This window comes from Brachyhypopomus gauderio, chromosome 5, assembly GCF_052324685.1.
Source record: "Brachyhypopomus gauderio isolate BG-103 chromosome 5, BGAUD_0.2, whole genome shotgun sequence".
In the NCBI taxonomy this organism is placed as follows: domain Eukaryota; kingdom Metazoa; phylum Chordata; class Actinopteri; order Gymnotiformes; family Hypopomidae; genus Brachyhypopomus; species Brachyhypopomus gauderio.
Genome location: NC_135215.1, coordinates 18,422,948 through 18,444,114, shown reverse-complemented (window position 1 = coordinate 18,444,114; position 21,167 = coordinate 18,422,948). Strand labels below are relative to the sequence as shown.

Below are 21,167 nucleotides of genomic sequence, written 5' to 3'. Positions count from 1 at the left end.
TGTGTGTGTGTGTGCGTGCGTGAGAGCGCGCGCTCTTGTATTTGTGTGATTTGTGAGAGTCTTATTTATTAAAATCATTAGTGGTATTTTAATTGTTAAAGTGTTGTGTGTGGTGACATGATTTTGACAGTACAGTTTGATGAGCATCACTAGCTGGTTGTGTCTGTGGTGTATAGTTGTGTGTGTGTGTGTGTGTGTGTGTGTGTGTGTGTGTGTGTGTGTGTGTGTGTGTGTGTGTGTGTGTAGCACACTGAGAACAGACTGCAGCGTCATGGCTCTAGTTCTGCAGCCTCTCACGTTGTCAAGGCAACAGATGTTGTCTCCAGTTATCAAACTACAAAAGAGCCAGAGATGAGGGGTGGATACATCTCTCTCTCTCTCTCACACACACACACACACACACACACACACACACACACACACACACACACACACACACACACACACACACACTCAGCAGATGCTCAGTGGCTGAGCTGAGATTGTGTATGGGTGTGTTTGCGTGTTCATGCGTGTCTTCATGTCTACACATGCTCTATAAACATCATGTATGTGTGTAACACTGACTACCTGCAAATGTACAGGCCAGTAGTCAGTGACGACATTGATAGAAAGTGTGTGTGAAAGGAGGAGAAAGAAATGAAACAAGCAGTTATTATTACAGTAGCCAAAGTATATGGGCTTCATGGTGGGGAATTATGGATTATACTCTCATATGGAAAGCTTCTAAATAATTTACATCTAACTTTTATGATATTTCACATTTCACTTCGGTCAGATTGGGTGATGTTGAAACTGTGGGTGGATGATGGGTGGGTGATCAAGTGGGTGATGTTGAAACTGTGGGTGGATGATGGGTGGGTGATCAAGTGGATGATGTTGAAACTGTGGGTGGATGATGGGTGGGTGATCAAGTGGGTGATGTTGAAACTGATCACCAGGAGCAGAATTGAAGACATTAAAAGGCAGACTTGGTACACCCAGGGGGAGCTTCACCAAAACTTCAGAATACAGCAGACCGGCTTTCAGCATGCCCGATGTCATTAGCATAGCGCTAATGGTTGCTTCTAGCTGTTAATGGCTATTAGCTACATCCCCAGTTATAGTGGAACTCTTCCTCTTTAAGCAGCGACCTGTTTACTCTCTGGGTCTGCGCTGAATTTTTTTAGCAGCCTTACAGCTTGGAACAACATGTAATGAACACTAAACATCTTCGAGCTGAATGGTAAAATACTCTTAAAACAGGATAACAAGTCCAGCCACTTGTTCCACAAGCAAATGCGCTTAAATTATTGCAAAGAAACACAGAAACATTCTTACGTGTGCTATGACTAATGCTAGCATGCTAAACATGTTAGAGCTGTGCGGCGGGTGCAGGTGTAGTACTCCTGGAGCTCACCTGTAGGCCAGGTAGAGTCAAGCAATGGCAACACCAAGGTCAGCAAGTTAGTTCCAGATGTGCTGTGATCCTGACCAACCCAAACGCTGGATAAGAGTGTGTGACACACCCTGCACATGTCACCAGCCCGTCACTGCAATACCAGACCATCTGCCCCACCAATATGTGCATTATAACAAATAAAAGGAGGAGGAGGAAGTTCTTGTGTCAGTAGACGAGAGACTGCCAGTGTGTTAGGACACTTAGTGGCATGAACGTATGAGATGAGTAGGACTGTTACTGGGGGACAGCGTCAAATCAGGGTTCTCCTTTGAGTAGCCATGGATTCAGCTCTCAGCAGAGAGAGAGAGAGAGAGAAAGAGAGAGATAGAGAGGGAGCAGTGTAAAAGGTAAGCCTAAATTTAATACAGAAGGACAGAATGTTGGGAAGAAGGTACCCAAGGTAGGACCACAAAAGATAAGGCACATTTGGAACAACACAGAGAGGTACAGGACAGCTGGATAATCAGGAGGGTTGTTATTTTTGACTGACTTTGGCATGTGGAGCGTTTCATTATTGTGTGTCTGGGTGTATAAAGAAAAGCTTTTCCTCCTCACCTTGTAGGGCAGCTACCCGGTGTGGGAGGACTTCATCAGCAAAGCAGGAAAACTCCAGAGCCAGCTCAGGTAAGACTGCATGCACTGTCCACCGGGGCGGCGCTAGTGCTACGTCTGAATCTGTGGAGAGTGTGTGTGTGTGTGTGTGTGTGTGTGTGTGTGTGTGTGTGTGTGTGTGTGTGTGTGTGTGTGTGTGTGTGTCTTTGTTGTTGCCACTCCTGTTCTGAAGGTTGCTACAACAAAGTAAAGTAAAAAAAAAAAAGAATCCAGTTAAGTTAAGCTCAATCAGTCTAGTGTAATGATGACATAATGAAGCCATCATCCCATTCTCAGACACACACTCTCTCTCTCTCTCTCTCTCACACACACACACACACACACACACACACACACACACACACACACACACACACGCACACGCACACACATCACATCACAGTACCATCACATTACCATCATCTCATTTAGAGTGCAGAATAGTCACACATGAAGCAAAATTCATATCAATTCAGTTCACTTCAATTCCAACACATATACCTGTATGTGTGGTTTCTTGTTATAGAGAGACTGGAATGTGTGTGTGTACTGTACACACATTTGTTAGTGTAAATTCTGTGTCCTCTACTGTACCAGCATATAGAGTGAAGCACACAGCACCCATGGCACCCACCGTCTGGGCAGGAACACCTTACACACTCGTCATACAAACATCACATATACGTCACACACGTGTCACACACACGTCACACATGCATAACACACGTGTCTCACACACACATCTCACACGCGTCCCATGGAGGATTTGTGTCAGCTGGACATGCTTTTCATTAGTCCACAGATTAGAAACAGATAATGTATTATTTTCCTCCTACACACTGTGTTTCAATACTACTGTGAATATAGTTATAGTTAAAGGTATAAAATATATGGAATCCCAACCAAAAATAACTGTGAGTGAATTTGTGTGTGTGGGTGTGGGTGTGTGTGTGTGTGTGTGTGTGTGTGTGTGTGTGTGTGTGTGTGTGTGTGTGTGTGTGTGTGTGTGTGTGTGTGTATGCATGTGTGTGCGTGTGTGTATGTGTGTGTGTGTGTGTGTGTGTGTGTGTGTGTGTGCGTGTGTGTATGTGTGTGTGTGTGTGCGTGTGTGTGTGTGTGCGTGTGTGTGTGTGTGTGTATGTGTGTGTGTGTGTGTGTGCGTGTGTGTGTGTGTGTGTGCGTGTGTGTGTGTGTATGGGTGTGTGTGATCTCTGTTCGCAGGATGACTGTAGTTGCAGTGACGGCTTTCCTCGATGCGTTTCAAAAGGTGGCAGACCTGGCTACTGGCAGCAGAGGTACAGAAGTGTACACACACACACACACACACACACACACACACCTGGGCCCCTCCCTGCCTCACCAAACACACACCTGCCTGCATTTCAGTGGTTAACACGCACCCGCATGGTAGCTGCCCGTGTCCTCACACATCTGCCCCTTTTGTATTGCTCTGTGTGTGTTCAACAGCCAGTGAGGGGTCGCGGGGTCAAGCTGTCTCCCTCTGCCACAGTTACTCATGCTGAAGTCTGATGTGTGTGAGTGTGCAAGAGGATGGGTGCTTTTAGACTTATGAATGTGTGAAAGACGGAACAGTGGGTGATCCTCTGAGGGGTTTCTCTCTCTCTCTCCCTCTCTCTCTTCCTCTGTGTCTCTCTATGTCTCTTTCTCTCTCTCTGTTTCTGCTTGTGCGCTGTTAATTAGGGATGTGGTGACTGAAGCCGGAGCTCGTTAGTTCAAATCAAACAGAATGATTTAACAGGATGGAACCAGAAATGAGCAACAGAGCCGCCATCTGCCCAGCTGAGCTGCCATGACGGCTCAAGCCCTGTAGTATGGCGAGGAAGCCACTGGCCGTGCTGACAGCCATGATGGCTCAAATCTGTTGCATGTTGAATTCAACTCAGCTGCCAAGAGTGAAAACATGGCTGCAAATGCTTCTGGGAACTGTAGTTACACAGTGAAGCTGTGTCAAGAATACTGCTCCCTAGTCATGCGTGTGCATGGTATGTAGATAGGATCTTGTAGAATGAACGTATTAATGTATTCATAAAACACATATGTAGCTGCACTTAATGGAAATGAAAATAATGTGAATGTAAATACACTGGGACTAGTAATGGTAGCAATAATCAGCATGCATTTTACATAGGGGTGGCAATCGTCTTACGATTCGATTCGATTCCGATTCAAAACGATTTTCGATTAAAATGATTTGATTTATAAAAATTTCTGCTTCAGTCTATAAAATCTGCATGAAATACTACAGTCTGCTTTACAAGACAGAATGACAAATACAGAAAATAAACCGGCGTAATCAGCAGTGATTCGTGATTCACTGCTGAATGGTGTCTCGCTTTCTCTTTACTTATTCGAGTATCTATCTCCTGCGTCGCTTCCTGACCCATCTCAAGTTTTCCCAATCCTGTATTTCTTCCTAACCGTTTTGCCTTTATTTTTGGGAAGGGTTTTATTTTGTTGCGGTGTTTTTTGCCTGCTGCCAGTTACTTCCCCTGGCGTATTTGGTATTGGTTTCGTTTTTGTTTTGCATTTATCCGCGCTGTTTTTTAGTTACTGTTGTTATTTTGTTTCTTTCTCCCGTCTCTCTACGGTTGAGTGTTATTTTTCACGCGTTGTATTTTCCGCATTGTTTTTTTGTTTCTATTTACTCCGTGCCCTCACGGTTTTGGTTTATTTTGCGCATTGAGTCTTCCGCGTTGTTTTGTTTGTTCGTTCTGGGTCGCTGTGCGTGTTTCCCTCTCGCTAGTATTTTTGACAAGTGTCAAACGTCTTGCTCTTGTGAGCCGCCACTTGGGTCCACCCTTCTCTATATTATTTCACGTAGTGTGTACGTTCCCGTGCTCACCGCATTACACAAGCCTTGCACACGAGCTACATTGTGTTAAGTTCGTTCTTCCCTGGCATTCGGTAAAAACCAAAATGAACCCATATTTTTGCCTTAAAACGAAGACGGGACAGGTTGAATATCTCATTCCTCCATTTGTTTTGAAACTTTTCCACGCATGCATGTGTCCCAGAACATACTGCATAAAGTCGCGTAATTTTGTAATTATGTAAGAATCGATTTTGGAACATTTAAAATCAATTCTGAATCGTAGTAAATGAGAATTGAAAAGCGGGGTAATGTCCAGTGTGCTGTGGACCTGCGGGGTAATGTCCAATGTGCTGTGGACCTGCGGGGTCATGTACAGTGTGCTGTGGACCTGTGGGGTAATGTCCAGTGTGCTGTGGACCTGCGGGGTAATTTCCAGTGTGCTATGTACCTGCAGGGTAATGTCCAGTGTGCTGTGGACCTGCGGGGTAATGTCCTGTGTGCTGTGGACCTGCGGGGTAATGTCCAGTGTGCACAGCACACTAACATGATGACACACACTGGCTAACATGATGCCTCAACAACACAGCAAGATGACGGGACACTGCTCCTCACCTGCTCACTACGTGACAGAGCCATGCTGAGCATGACGATAGAGCTGCATGTGAGGCATATGTCTGTAGTAAACGTTATGTGTACAGTAAATATTTGGAGCAGTTATACTGAGTCAGAATCGAGTTGTCTATATAATGGGTAATACATCCTGCATGTATCTCTCCTCCATTAATCTGTGCTCACATCTGGTTTTGTAGGCTTGTCTGTGTGTCTGCCTGTCTGACTCTCTTCATCCACGTGTGTATGTCTGTTGTTTTGGTGCTGTCTGAGTCTGTCTGTTTGGGCCTGTCTGTCTGTTTGGGCCTGTCTGTCTGTTTGGGCCTGTCTGTTTGCGTGTTCACTTCACTCTGCTGATCTGCTTGTTTCAAGTCTAGTGATATTCATTTCAACAGCACTTTAAAAGTAAAGCAGTGAATGTGTTCACTGTGTGAAAACACATAAACAGAAACTGAATAGTGAGAACAGTAATTAAAATAGACTAAAGGCATGTAGCAGAAGAAGATTTAATGAAGAGTGGCAGACAATCCTACAACTGGGCATGGCCACTGAACCAGGGTGTGTCCTCAGTACCAGGGTGTGTCCTCAGTACCAGGGTGTGTCCTCAGTACCAGGGTGTGTCCTCAGTACCAGGGTGTGTTGAATTGAGCTTTAACTCTGAGGATTGTGGGGGCAGAATTAATAGAGGAGCTGTACATTCCTGTGATACTCTGAAAACAAACAAACAGAAAAGGATTTAAAATCTGTATTGAATTTCATAGAAGTTGTGGGTGTGTTCGCTCCGTTTAGAATTCTGATTTTCATTTGGCAATAATACAGAGTTGAAAGGAACTAACCTTTACAACAGAGTTGTAGATCTATTTTACTCAAAGAAAAGTCTGTGGTAAAATGAAATAAGTAAAACTTATTTTCTAAAATTCATGTGGAGACAGAGAGGCCACACATATTAACTTCTTAGCTGCTAGTCTGTCTGTCTGTCTGTCTGTCTCTAACTGGGTACAATGAACTCTGACAAGACAGTCTGCACAATTACACGCTCTCAGATTGCAGCTGTCTGGACTAGGTGACACTCACAGTTCTGACTCTGTGTGTGTGTGTGTGTGTGTGTGTGTGTGTTTGAGAGAGAGAATGTATATATGTGACGTATGTGTGTATGTATGGGTGTTACGTTTCTCATTTGTTATTTATAGAGAGAATGTGAGACACTCTACACTCTTAATATCTTAAACAGGAGGAATGCCCCATTTAGACACACAAGCTGCATTACTGAGCTGACTGAGATTAGCTCTGCATGTGTGTGTGTGTGTGTGTGTGTGTGTGTGTGTGTGTGTGTGTGTGTGTGTGTGTGTGTGTGTGTGTGTGTGTGTGTGTGTGTGTGCGTGTGTGTGTGTGTGTGTGTGTGTGCGTGTGCGTGTGTGGCATCCCTGGTGACTGTCCTACTGAAAGGTCACCATGTCCTATGAACCACATTAGTGCTGTCTCCTTTTGGTTTGTGTGCGTGTGTGCGTGCGTGCGTGCGTGCGTGCGTGCGTGTGTGCGCAGTGTTATCTGTCTGTGACAGTCATGGCACATCATGCAGTGAGGAATGTCTGAAGCCTCCTTCTGATGCCATCAGGGAAAGTTCGGTACTGTGAGGTTGAAGTGTGTCTAGTGTGGGTAGGACAGGACCAGAGCTGCACTGGTGCTACGTGGGAAAGGCTGCTTGTGACCCACAACACACACACACACACACACACACACACACATATGCACGCACACACATACGCAGATACACACATATACATAGACACACACACGCACACACACACACACACACACACACACACACATATGCAGGGCTCATCACACATGCCGTCAGCAGTGGCCCCACCGCGTGGTAGGACTGCGAGTCTGCCTAAACACAGTGATGATGTATCTGTTTCAGAGCCGGAGGATGGTGTGTGTGTGTGTGTGTGTGTGTGTGTGATGGAGAGGGGGGGAACTACTGCATTGCAGTGCTCTGTCACTGCTATTAATAAAAGGGGTGGGGGATCATGGGAGAGACATTTGTGTAGCTACACTGCAACAGTATTTATAGATGTGGGGTCAGAAGACCAGACACAGAATATCAGGGTAGCTGTCCACTCTCTCTCTCTCTCTCTCTCTCTCTCTCTCTCTCTCCCCCCTGGCTCTCTCTTGCTCTCCTCTCTCTCTCTCTCTCTCTCTCTCTCTCTCTCTCTCTCTCTCTCTCTCTCTCTCTCTCTCTCTCCTTTAGAATGCACATTCCCTCCATTGATAATCATTATATCCATTCTGTTATCTGTATCATCTGTAAATGAATTTATAAAATAATGACAGCAAAGAGGAGACAATGTCCTAAAACAGTATCGACCGAAAAGTGAAACTTCACAGCATCACACACAAGCCATTAGTGTGTTGATATCCACCAATGACCTTACAAACTCTCCATCACCACATGAAGTGGTTCAGCTGTCATTGTTACACTGTCCACGTTTAGTGCTACTAACAACACTTTAACCAGTACTGTGATTTACCACAAATCAGATCCTTGCTGCTTCAACGCCTTACTGGCTAATTTCTTAAAGAATGTGTTTCACTCAGTAACACACGTCTGATGGTGAACTCTTATGAGCCGGGTCACCTAACTCACTAAACCCTACAGCAGTGAAGCCTCTCTTAAAACAAAACAAATCTGGGAGATTGTTTATTTTAATTTTATACTCTGTTCGGTGATCACAGAGCCTTTTTAAGTCTACTGTTTACTGGCAAAATCATACAACAAATCGTTTTCAAGAATATCACTGAGATTTGTTCTAATTAAGGTGATTAACGACATTTGTTTAAATACACAATATCACCTTTCCTACTTCTTCATTTCAACTTTTATCCCACTGACCACAACCGTCTTATAAACAGACTGGAGAAGTGGGCTGGGCTCTCAGGAACAGTGCTAAAACGGCTCAGTTCATATCTGACTTTCTTTGCTGCAATATAAAATGATGTTTGTGAAGAGTCCTGGTGACTGCAGCGCCCCCTGGCTAACATGGCTAACTCTCCCATTCTGACTCACCTATCTCATTCCTTCTCTCACACTAAAACATATTTCTTCACATTTCGCTATGTGAAAAGGGGTCGATATATTTATATGTGGGTCTTTTAAACTTGTTCTAAATTTTTTATTCTGTTCACTAATGTGGGAATGCATAAAAATACATATAACATAATGATATACATCATAACTGGTAAATGCACTTTGTACAGGAGGTCAGTGTGTCATTGAGCATGTGTTCAAAAATCTCTCACTGTGTGTGTTCTGTGTTTGTGTGTGTGATACAGGTGGTACCAGAGATATTGGATCAGCTCTGACACGGCTGTGTATGAGACATCGCAGTATAGAGGCCAAAATCAGACAGTTCTCAACGTGAGCCTTACAAACACACGCACACACACACACACACAGAAACACACGGCTAACAGAGTGATGTCATGTAAATTAGTGATTGCATGTTTGTAAGTATGAGTTTAATTGTTTTAGGGTGTGTCACCATTTGTGATTTTTTTTTCCACCGTGTGGAACACGTGTGTGTGTGTGTGTGTGTGTGTGTGTGTGTACAGGGTGTTTATGGACTCACTGATTAACCCCCTCCAAGAACAGATGGAAGAGTGGAAGAGAGTAGCCAACACTATGGATAAGGACCATGCCAAAGGTACACACGCGCACACACACACACAAACACACACACACACACACATACAGCCACACACACACATGCACACACACACTCACTGTCTGGCTTCTCACCATCCACTTGTCAGTGACCTCTCACACCCCTCTCTCTCCCCATTTGATCACTTCCATAATTTCCCTCTCCTGGTGTTGAAACAACTCTTTAAACCTCAGTGCTTGTCTTTCTGTGTGTGTGTGTGTGTGTGTGTGTGTGTGTGTGTGTGTGTGTGTGTCTCTTCTGTACAGAATACAAAAGAGCTCGCCAAGAGATCAAGAAGAAATCTTCAGACACACTTAAACTACAAAAGAAGGCAAAGAAGGGTTAGTGTCTCACACACACACACACACACACACACACACACACACACACACACACACACACACACTCTGACGTGCCTGTCCCTCCCCATCATGGTGCGTGTGGTAGCTCTTCTCCAGGAGCAGAAGGCCAGGCTCATGCTGTTGAGTCCCGCCGGGAAGCACTGATGTGTATATGTGTGTGTGTGTGTGTGTGTGTGTGTGTGTGTGTGTGTGTGTGTGTGTGTGTGTGTGTGTGTGTGTGTGTGTGTGTGTGTGTGTGTGTGTGTGTGTGTGCGTGCTACTAACCATAACATTCTCACACACATGCACAAAAACACACAAACCAAAATATACTCACCCATACACACAAACTAGAATATACTCACACATGCACAAAAACCCACAAATGTATGTGTTTTCCTGCCCCTATGAGTGTGGGAACCCTCGCCATGTAGTCTGTGTTGTACAGACGAATTCCTGTAACAAATGCCAAATTGTGTGTTCTCAGTTGTCAAACATAACACCTAAATGACATGTTTGGGTTGGAAACCTCTGCACTCCAGTACAGGATATTGTTTACTCCTTGTTTGGGTGGACACTCCCTCTCTCTGCCCCTCTCTCTGCCCCTCTCTCTCTCTCTCTCTCTCTCTCTCTCTCTCTCTCTCTCTTCTCTCTCTCTCTCTCTCTCTCTCTTCTCTCTCTCTCTCTCTCTCTCTCTCTCTCGCTCTCTCTCTCTCTCTCTCTCGGTGTGACCTTAACAGAAAACAGAAACCAGTTCTCCAGCCATTGTTTCCATAACCTCTGTGATGTCCACACAAACACACTTTCTTACACACTGTACTGGAGGGGAACACCAACACATCACAATGACCTTTTTCTTGACACACTACGCGGGTTAGTTGTGTTGTTCTCCAGCAGAGGGCGCTGTAGCTCTGAGCCGTTCTGTATCATCCAATTTCTCACAAGTGCTGGTAACCTTAGACCAAGAGGTGGTTTTGAGGTTGGTGAAAGAACTGGTAGAACTTGTAGGATTAGTGTCACGTAATTCCCCTACTGACGGACAAAAACTTAATTACATCCAGTTATTTTTGCCATCATACGTAATAAAAATCCATGAGCTGCCATTAACTCGCTCTCTGTCTCTCTCTGTCTGTCAGGGCTGGCTCGGATGCCGTGCCATCTACATCCACAAGGGGCACCCGAGCCAGTCCTAGACTCCAGCAACGCAATCAGCAATGATCTGTCTCACCTGTTGCCATGGCTTCTTAAGGAAGCCAGTGGAGACGGATCATTGCTGATTCGTTGTGGTTATGCCGTTACGCTCTCAGCCTCTCTCTTACTCTGTTTTGCAGCGTTTGCCTCTTTAGGTGTCTCGCCACCTATCTCTCTTTTCTATCTTCTCTGTCTTTTTCGAGTCCTCTCCTGCGTCGCTTACTGACCTCCCTCAAGTTTTCCTCACCTGTTTACCTTCCTATCCCGTTGCTGTTTGTATGGGAAGGGTTTTTGTTTGAATAGCCTTTTGCTATTAGTCAGCTACTTCCCCTGACGTCCTTGTTTTTGCTTTATTTCTTTTTACACGTTGAGCAGTCCGCGTTTATTCAGGCGCTCCTTTTAGTTCTGTTATTTATTGTGGCACTTGGTTCCACCTCTCTCTCGCTCTCTCTAACGCGGTGTGTGCATCCCTACCACCGCCGTTACACTCTCTCTCTCTCTCTCTCTCTCTCTCTCTCTCTCTCTCTCTCTCTCTCTCTCTCTCTCTCTCTCTCTCTCTCTCTCTGTCGCTCTGTCTCTCTCTCTCTCTCTCTCTCTCTCCCTCTCTGTCGCTCTGTCTCTCTCTCTCTTCCTCTCTATCTCTCTTTCACTGTCTCCCACTCTCTATGTAAGCACATATACAGTTGCATGTGTATGTGAACCCTTTGGGATTACTTAGATTTCTGTATAAATTGGTCATTAAATGTGTTCTGATTTTCATCTAAGTCACACCAATAGACAAATGCAGTCGGCTTAAACTTATACCACACAAAAAATTATATTTGCAGGGTTTTATTCAACACAACATGTAAACATCCACAGTGCAGGGTGGAAAAAGTATGTGAACCCCTAGGCAAATTACTTTTCTAAGAGCTAATTGGAGCCAATCTGGAGTCCAATCAATGTGATGAGATTGGATGTGTTGGTTAAAGCTGCCCTGCCCTATAAAAACACACACCAGATTTGAGATTGCTGTTCTTAAGAAGCATTGCTTGATGTGAATCATGCCTCACACAAAAGAGCTCTCAGAAGACCTACGTTCAAGATTTGTTGACTTGCATGAAGCTGGAGAGGGTTACAAAAGTATCTCTAAAAGCCTCGATGTTCATGTGTCCATGGTAAGACAGACGGTCTACAAATGGAGAAAGTTCAGCACTGTTGCTACTCTCCCTAGGCGTGGGCGTCCTGTACAGAAGACTGCAAGAGCACAGCGCAGAATGATCAATGAGGTGAGGAGAATACTAGTGTCAGCTAAAGACTTACAGAAATCTCTTGCACTGGCTGACATTTGTGTTGACAAATCTACAATACGTAAAACATTACACAAGAATGGAGCTCATGCAAGGACACCACGCGGGAAGCCACTGCTGTCCAAAAAACCATTGCTGCACGTTTGAAGTTTGCAGAAGAGCACCTGGATGTTCCACACCACTAGTGGCAACATATCCTGGACAGATGAAGCCAAAATGTAGTTGTTTAGAAGGAACACACAACGCTATGTGTGGGGAAAAAAAGGGCACAGCACACCATTATCAAAACCTCGTCCCTACTGTGAAATATGGTGGAGGGGGAATCGTGGTTTGGGCTGCTTTGCTGCCTCAGGACCTGGATGGATTGCCATCATCAACGAAAAAATTAATTCCCAAGTTTACCAAGACATTTTGCAGGAAAACTTAAGACTATCTGTCCACCAACTGACGCTCAACAGAGGATGGATAATGTAACAGGACAACGACCCAAAACATAAAAGTAAATCAACAACTGAATGGCTTCAACAGAAGATAATACACCTTCTGGAGTGTCCCAGTCAGAGTCCTGACCCTCAACCCTGTTGAGATGCTGTGGCATAACCTCAACAGAGCGATTCACACCAGATATCCCAAGAATATTGCTGAACTGAAACAGTTATGTGAAGAGGAATGGTCCAAAATTCCTCCTGACCGTTGTGCAGGTCTGATCTGCAACTACAGGAAACGTTTGGTTGAGGTTATTGCTGCCAAATGAGGGTCAACCAGTTATTAAATCCAAAGGTCACATACTTTTTCCACCCTGCACTGTGGATGTTTACATGTTGTGTTGAATAAAGAAATGTGTTCTGATTAGATGCAGATCAGAACACATTTAATGACCAATTTATGCAGAAATCCAAGTAATCCCAAAGGGTTCAGATACATATATAACTGTATACAGAACCTTCATATACAACTGTATACAGTACATTCATATACAGTTCAGATTGTATGATTATTAATTAATGTGTGATTATTATGTCATAATTAATAATTAATACATACATAATACATTCATGCATCAGTCATATAATTATTTATATGATTAATATATATTTTAATTGAATATGAAAATCTAGTCATTTTATTTTAAAACTCACTTAAATTGAAGGAATTACAGTCTAATGTGAATAAAAAATTAAGTATACCACCTGTTTTATAATGTTTCTGAGTTAAAAAGTATTTTACGTAAATACCATGTGTCAATGTATTGCTAGTGAAGGTGAATGTCCATGTTTAATGTAAATATAATATAAATTCTGGTAAGACACATACATATTTATGTTTGCTTCCTTCTGTGTTACTTAAGCATGGTTTCACTTTCTGAAACATATTTCTCAGTTAGCAAAGTTGGTAGCATTAACCTGTGCTGTGCTGTTGAACTCAAAATCTACCTCTGCTTACGACTAAGGAAAGTAAAACATTTTTATAAATTCACATTTTCAGTATTTATCAGGTACTCTTATCCAGAAACATCCAGAGATGTGTGTTTGAGAACACAGAACAGTGCTATAAAAGACAAAATGCTGTGAACAGATACAAGAACAGGTTGACTTTCCAGTGCATGACGACATTACGCTGAAGTTCTCGGCAAAGAGCACTTGTCATATGTGTGATCGTGTGTGTGTGTGTGCATGTGTGTGTGTGTGTGTGTGTGTGTGTGTGTGTGTGTGTGTGTGTGTGTGTGTGTGTGTGTGCTCGTGTGCCCTAGGGCGTGGGGACCTCCAGCCCCAGGTGGACAGTGCTCTGCAAGACGTGAGCGGGAAATATGTCTCGCTGCAGAAGACGGAGCGGCAGGCGGTACGACGAGCTCTGATCGAGGAGCGGGCCCGGTTCTGCATGCTGGTGTCCATGCTCAGGCCGGCTGTGGTGAGCTCCTCTCCTCTCTGCCCCTCCTCTACCCTTCATCCATCTGTTCTGCTCTTCTGCACCCTCCGTCTGCTCCTTCAGGGTCTCCCAGCATGCTCAGGGTCTTCTACAACTCTCTATTTATAGCCGTCTCCCCTTTACTCTCTGTGTTCCCAATAACCTGGTCAAATATGACTTTGGGGTATGGGGTATGGTTTTGTGTGTGTGTGTGTGTGTGTGTGTGTGTGTGTGTGTGTGTGTGTGTGTGTGTGTGTGTGTGTGTGTGTGTGTGTGTGTGTCTTTGTCTTTTCAGGAAGAGGAAGTGGGTATGTTGGGTGAGATCACTCACCTGCAGTCGATATCTGATGATCTGAGGAGTTTGACAATGGACCCACACAAGCTGCCACCCTCGAGTGAACAGGTAAGAGCATTCCTGCCACACACACACACACACACACACACACACACACACACACACATACACACACAGATATTATGCTTCTGGCATTTAATGAAACATTTATGCACTGCAGTGTTCTGGTTGTTGGCTGGCGTGTAGGTGATCACTGATCTGAAGGGGTCAGAGTGCAGCTGGTCCTATCAGACTCCGCCTTCCTCTCCCAGCACCACATCTAGGAAATCCAGCATGTGTAGGTGAGTAACCTTGACAACCAGTGCATGTTTGTGAATTTTGTGGTAATGTTTTTAATAGTGTTAGTTTCTTCTACAGGCCTGCCGAGAGTCTCAGTTCAGGTGTCCAGTTTCCGTTGCAGTGTTTGAACGGTGAATGATGAATGATGATGTAATAATGTTCACACTATGAATCCAAGTCCGAGCTCTGTATGGCCATATACATGAAGTGTAATGTAAATCGCACCTGTGTGTCATTCCTCCAGACTTCTGATCTAATCTCAAATCTCATCTAACCTAATCTAATCTCACCTTCATTCCATTTTTCCTGGTGAGGGCTGTGGTTGTAGCACTCTAAGATCAGCCCAGACTTTTCTATTCCATACGGCCAATTACAGCTCCTCCTGTGGGACACACAGACACCCCTGGACAGATATAATCCCTCCATCCATCCTGGATCTGCCTCTGGGTCTCTGTCCAGTGGGACTACCGCTACAGTGGCACATCACTGAGATGTTCATACCACCTCAAATGGCTCAACACAGATGTTACAGTGCTGAGTGTCACTGTGTCACTGCTAAAGAGGATTAACACAAGACAGCACTTATGTTCACTTATAAATGACATCGCTTTGTAACATCCATAGACACATGTATACAGATTTAGTATAATGTGAATTTAGTACAGGGGTGGCCAACCCGTCATAGACCAAGAGCCACTTTTCTTACTGTGTTACGGCAAAGAGCCACATCGTACATGGGCGAGTGTAATCTGTTGAGCGGGAGGGGGGGGGGGGGGTGATGGGGGGGGGGAGTGTAAATTATTAGCTGTGAAGACAGTCAAATGCGTGTTTTCCACTACGCCGGTTTTAAAAGTATTAGCGGCTCGCTAGGCTTGTAAACTAACCACGCACCACTAAAATGTAGCAGTGTGTCGCCCCGTTTGTCCAGGTGAGCCCGCGGACCGGCTGGGGAGCCGCATGAAACCAGGCAAAGAGCCGCATGCGGCTCGCGAGCCGCGGGTTGGCCACCCCTGATTTAGTATAATACTAGTATAACAATGCTTGCTGTGAACCTCGATGAACAAGTCTTGCCTCTCTGTCTCTCTCTGTCTGTCTCCCTGTCTCTCTCTCTGTCAGCAGTAGTCTGAACAGTGTGAACAGCAGCGATTCACGTTCGAGCAGCTCTCATTCTCATTCTCCCACCTCGCACTTCCGACTGCGAGGCTCCGCCCTTCCCCAGCAAGGCCCCACCCGCCTTCCCAGTGTCTCCTCCCATGACTCTGGCTTCACCTCTCAGGAAACCTGTCAGTCTAAGAGTCCCTCGCCGATGCCACCAGACAGCAGTGCGCAGGTGACCAGCTCACACACACAGCTTAAACACATAGCTCACACACACAGCTCACTGAGCTGGTAAAGGTGGGTCATACACACAAAGACGTCAGGGTGGAACACACAGCAGTGCCCGCATATGTCTTTGTGTGTAACAGTGCCACACAAGACAGCAGCCTTTCCATTTATATGATGCAGGAGACAACTAACACTTGAGCATGCGATTGACCACAACGTATTCTTTTGAAATAGGTATTATGGTAAATTTTGCTTATGCATATTACACCAGGAGCAGAGACACTTTCACAGTGTGCAGTAATGAATATGTATTATGACTGAACCCTTCCCAAACCTGCTGCCATAGGAACTGTCTCTTGTTGCTAGGGAACGTCCACTATTAAGTAAGGGAGCCATGGTATCAGCAACAATGATGAGTCATTCTCACCTTTCAGGACACACACTCACTGACATGCACACACAAAAATGCATTTACAAACGTATTTAGACCATGCAGTTCACATCTCTTACTCCCTCAATCTATCCCTCCCTCCATTCCTCTCTCCCTCTCTCACTCCCTCTCTCCCACCTTCCTTCCCTCTCTCCCTCTCACTCCCTCAATCTATCCCTCCTCTGCATCACTCTCACTCCTCTCTCTTTCATCTGCTCTCTCTCCCTCTCTTCATCCCCCTCTCTCCCTCTCTCCCTCCCTCCCTCTCTCCCCCTCTCTCCCCATCCAGCCCTCTCTACGATCTGTTTTCCCTCTGTCCTGTGTAATCCTGCTGCTCCCTGTGTCCTTGCATGGCCTGTATCTGCAGTCAGCCATAGACAGCAGAGGCTTAGCAACACACTCTTGTGTTTAATGATGGGGATTAGTGCAGTGCTTAGTGTTTAGTGATTGACCATTATTGTATTGTGGCTGCCATTTGATGGTTAGTAATTATAGTGAGGGTTAAATACTAGTGTTTAGTGGTTGGTGTATGAAGCTAGTGTTTAGGTATCAATGTTTAGTGTTTAGATACTAGTGTTAAAATATTAATGGTTAGTGTTTTAGCATTTACATGATTAGTGTTTAGATGGTTAGCGTTTACATGGTTAGCTTTCACATGGTTAGTGTTTAGATGGTTGGCGTTCAAATGGTTAGTGTTTAGATGGTTAGTGTTTAGATGGTTAGAATTTACATGGTTAGCGTTTATATATTAATGGTTAGTGTTTTAGCGTTTAGATGGTTAGCGTTTAGATGGTTAGTGTTTAGATGGTTACCGTTTAGATGGTTAATATCTATATGGTTACCGTTTAGATGGTTAGCTTTTAGGTGGTTAGTGTTTTAGCGTTTAGATGGTTAGCGTTTAGATGGTTACTGTTTAGATGGTTAATATCTATATGGTTACCATTTAGATGGTTAGCCTTTAGGTGGTTAGTGTTTTAGCGTTTAGATGGTTAGCCTTTAGGTGGTTAGTGTTTTAGCGTTTAGATGGTTAGCCTTTAGGTGGTTAGTGTTTTAGCGTTTAGATGGCTTTGGCTGTCAGGCTTTGCTGCTCTTATGCTCTAATGTGTGTGTTATGTGTTGTCCTCTTGTACCTGTGTGCACTTATATATATATGCTTTGCATGGCTGTGTGTGTGTGTGTGTGTGTGTGTGTGTGTGTGTGTGTGTGTGTGTGTGTGTGTGTGTGTGTGTGTGTGTGTCTGTGTGCGTGTGTGTGTGTGTGTATATGTTTGTGTGCGCGCACATGTGTGTGTGTTTAGTGCTCTGGCTCCTCCTGCCCTGATGAATCCTCTCAGCCTCAGCCAATCACAGACAGCTTCACTTCCATATTACCTGATTCCAGCACCAACACTGAAGTCAAGGTGACACATACATTCACAGAAATACACACACACTCAAACACAAGCAAACAAACACACTCACACGCAAACATATATATATATATATATGTATATATATATATATATATATATATATATATATATATATATATATATATATATATATATATATATATATATATATGCATGCAAACTGTTTTTATAAATATTTGTGAAAGAATGGGTCGCTCTGAGGAGCTCAGTGAATTCCAGCATGGAACTGTGATAGGATGCCACCTGTGCAACAAATCCAGTTGTGAACTTTCCTCGCTCCTAAATATTTCAACTGTCAGCTGTATTATAAGAAAATGGAAGTATTTGGTAACGACAGCAACTCAGCCATGAAGTGATAGGCCATGTAAACTGACGGAGCGGGGTCAGCACATGCTGAAGCGCATAGTGTGAAGAGACGCAACTTTCTGCAGAGCCAATCACTACAAACATCCAAACTTCATGTGGCCTTCAGATTAGTTCAAAGACTAACTTGGAGCAGCTGCATCCAAGCCATACATCACCAAGTGCAATGCAAAGCGTCAGATGCAGTGGTGTAAAGCACACCGCCACTGGACTCTAGAGCAGTGGAGGCGTGTTCTCTGGAGTGAACAGTCACGCTCCATCTGGCAATCTGATGGATGAGTCTGGGTTTGGCGGTTGCTAGGAGAATGGTACTAGTCTGACTGCATTGTGCCAAGTGTAAAGTTTAGTGGAGGGGGGGATTATGGTGTGGGGTTGTTTTTCAGGAGCTGGGCTTGGCCTCTTAGTTCCAGTGAAAGGAACTCTGAATACTTCAGCATACCAAGACATTTTGGACATTTCCATGCTCCCAACTTTGTGGGAACAGTTTGGAGCTGGCCCTTTCCTCTTCCAACATGACTGTGCACCAGTGCACAACGCAAGGTCCATAAAGACATGAATGGCAGAGTCTGGGGTGGATGAACTTGACTGGTCTGCAAGTCCTGTTGAGTCCTGAACTCAACCTGATAGAACCCCTTTGGGATGAATTAGAGCCTGAGAGCCAGGCCTTCTCATCCAACATCAGTATGTGACCTCACTTCTGGAAGAATGGTCAAAAAACCCCATACAGCCTTCCCAGAAGAGTTGAAGCTGTTCTAGCTGCAAAGGGTGGACCAACGTCATATTGAATGGATTATGGATTAGGAATGGGATGTCACTTAAGCTCATATATATATATATAGGAAAAAATTATATATACATAATGACTGCTAAGTCTGAATATATGGAATGAAACCTGAGAATATTGAATGAAAGTCTGAATATATGGAATGAAACCTGAGAATATGGAACGAAAGTCTGAATATATGGAATGAAAGTCTGAATATATGGAATGAAAACCTGAATATATGGAATGAAACCTGAGAAAATGGAACAAAAGTCTGAATATATAGAATGAAAGTCTGAATATATGGAATGAAACCTGAGAATATTGAATGAAAGTCTGAATATATGGAATGAAACCTGAGAATATGGAACGAAAGTCTGAATATATGGAACGAAAGTCTGAATATATGGAATGAAATCTGATGTCATCGACGTGGTTTGCAGGGTTGCTACACACGCCACACATCCAATTTCTCACGCTGAAAAAATCTAGTTTATTTATCTCTGATATACATCTATGATTCAATGAATTACTAGTTTGCTCTGGCGCCAACCACTGGTGATTGATCGATTTAAGCCTGGTTTATACTTGACGCGGCGCGAGGGTCCGCGCGGCGAAAATGACGTAATCGCAGTGGCTCCGCCCGTGCGCGAGGGTCTCGCGCGTTCTCGATTCTCGAGAATCGAGAACCATTTCAATATTTGGTCCATTTCAATATTTCCCAGCACGTTAAACTTAATTAAATTAAATATTTATACACATACTCGAAATGATTCGAAATAATTTGCTTTTTATCATATTATTTAATGGTTGTTTATTTTCAAAACGCCCAATCTTAACGTCTTCACGTTCTCTGATGTTTCGTCCTGGAATTACAAGAGGCTCATATTTGTGAACGTAATACAAAAGAACTGTTCAGTTAGACAGATATTTGTTGTGAAACGAAGTAGTTACTATGGAATGAAACCATATTCTCAGGTTTCATTCCATATATTCAGACTTCATTCCATATTCTCAGGTTTCATTCCATATTCTCAGGTTTCATTCCATATATTCAGACTTTCATTCCATATATTCAGACTTCATTCCATATTCTCAGGTTTCATTCCATATATTCAGACTTAGCAGTCATTCTATATATATAGTTTTTTCCTGAACGTCTTGCGGCTTGCCATAATATATATATATATATATATATATATATATATATATATATATATATATATATATATATATTGTTGTACATTCATGGAAATATACACACACACATTCATTATTACGCATACCTACACACACATAGACATATACACAGGTTGGAAAGGCAAGTATGTGAATGCTACCTGTTCATGTAAAACTATATGTGTGTATACAGGAATCTTGCCGGTTGTACCTTTTAATAATCTGCCCAAACCACAATATGGTGATGGCTTCTGTCACATATGACCATATGTCTCTGTCCTGTATGTTTACACAAGGGAAGCCATAAACAGCTCCAGTGAGTCCAGTCCACTAGCGCTGCTTGTCTGTTGATAAGTTAGGCGGGGTCTGTTGGCTGGGCGGAGTTGGTTGTTCACACTTTACGGTCTGTACAGAGGACCATTCTTGAGCTCCAGCTTTGTCTGTGTTGAGGTTCTGTTTGGCGGTGTAAAATAAAGTTGACTCTTAAAACTGTACAAGGGGCAGAGGGAGTGAAACACAAGGTAATTTCCGGATTGTCTTTTGGTCTATGCGACTGCACTCCACTGTGAGCTGTCATGGTAACCTCGTCATCATAAATCTTTCCTCATTCACTCTGTTTTTTCATTTGTTTTTATTTACCTCGCCGATTTAGTTGTTTAACGGGTGCGAGTCGCTCAGCCCATGTGCAGAGAACTCCTCCCTCCTCATCCCTCCGTGTTCTCCACCTCCCTCATACCCCTGTCACCACCCACTGTGGGCGTGGTCTCGGCCGGGCGATTTTGGGCCATGTTATCCACTGGGTTCCCTCCCCCTTACCCACAGAGTGCCAAGCTGGAAGGTCAGTCCCACTCATCTCTCCTTTCTCTGTCCCCTTCTGTCTCTCCCTCTCTCATTTCCATCTCTCCCCCCTTGTTCACTGGCCAAACTCTTTGTCTTTTTTGCCCAGGGAAAGGTTGTGTTCCCGTTTTGTTTTCCCTCATCATTTTCTTTTCCTCTTCCCCCATGAACACCTTTCTTCATTTCATTTCATGAATAAATGGATAAGCACAATGAAAGCAAGGATGGGGGTGTCAGTGTTCATCACTGCTGCTCATTAGTGAGTCCTCAGTAATCCCTAATCTACATAAGCCCCAGTGCACTGCTCCATCTCTGTA

General features: G+C 44.0%; 1 protein-coding gene across 6 annotated transcripts in view; it reads left to right on the top strand.

Moving 5' to 3' along the window:
• The window catches only part of LOC143514698 (protein MTSS 1-like), a 28,107-nt gene that overhangs the window by 1,534 nt on the left and 5,406 nt on the right, over positions 1-21,167 (top strand). For 2 of the 6 annotated variants that reach the window (XM_077006209.1, XM_077006208.1), the window contains 11 exons: positions 2,004-2,065; positions 3,254-3,327; positions 8,811-8,895; positions 9,090-9,181; positions 9,448-9,522; positions 13,753-13,910; positions 14,203-14,310; positions 14,449-14,543; positions 15,658-15,871; positions 17,595-17,696; positions 20,666-20,851. In XM_077006209.1, coding sequence (XP_076862324.1) covers positions 2,004-2,065; positions 3,254-3,327; positions 8,811-8,895; positions 9,090-9,181; positions 9,448-9,522; positions 13,753-13,910; positions 14,203-14,310; positions 14,449-14,543; positions 15,658-15,871; positions 17,595-17,696; positions 20,666-20,851 — 1,251 coding nt within the window. The remainder of the gene's footprint in view (positions 1-2,003; positions 2,066-3,253; positions 3,328-8,810; positions 8,896-9,089; positions 9,182-9,447; positions 9,523-13,752; positions 13,911-14,202; positions 14,311-14,448; positions 14,544-15,657; positions 15,872-17,594; positions 17,697-20,665; positions 20,852-21,167) is intronic. The other 4 variants (XM_077006210.1, XM_077006211.1, XM_077006212.1 and 1 more) reach the window with 4 other exon arrangements.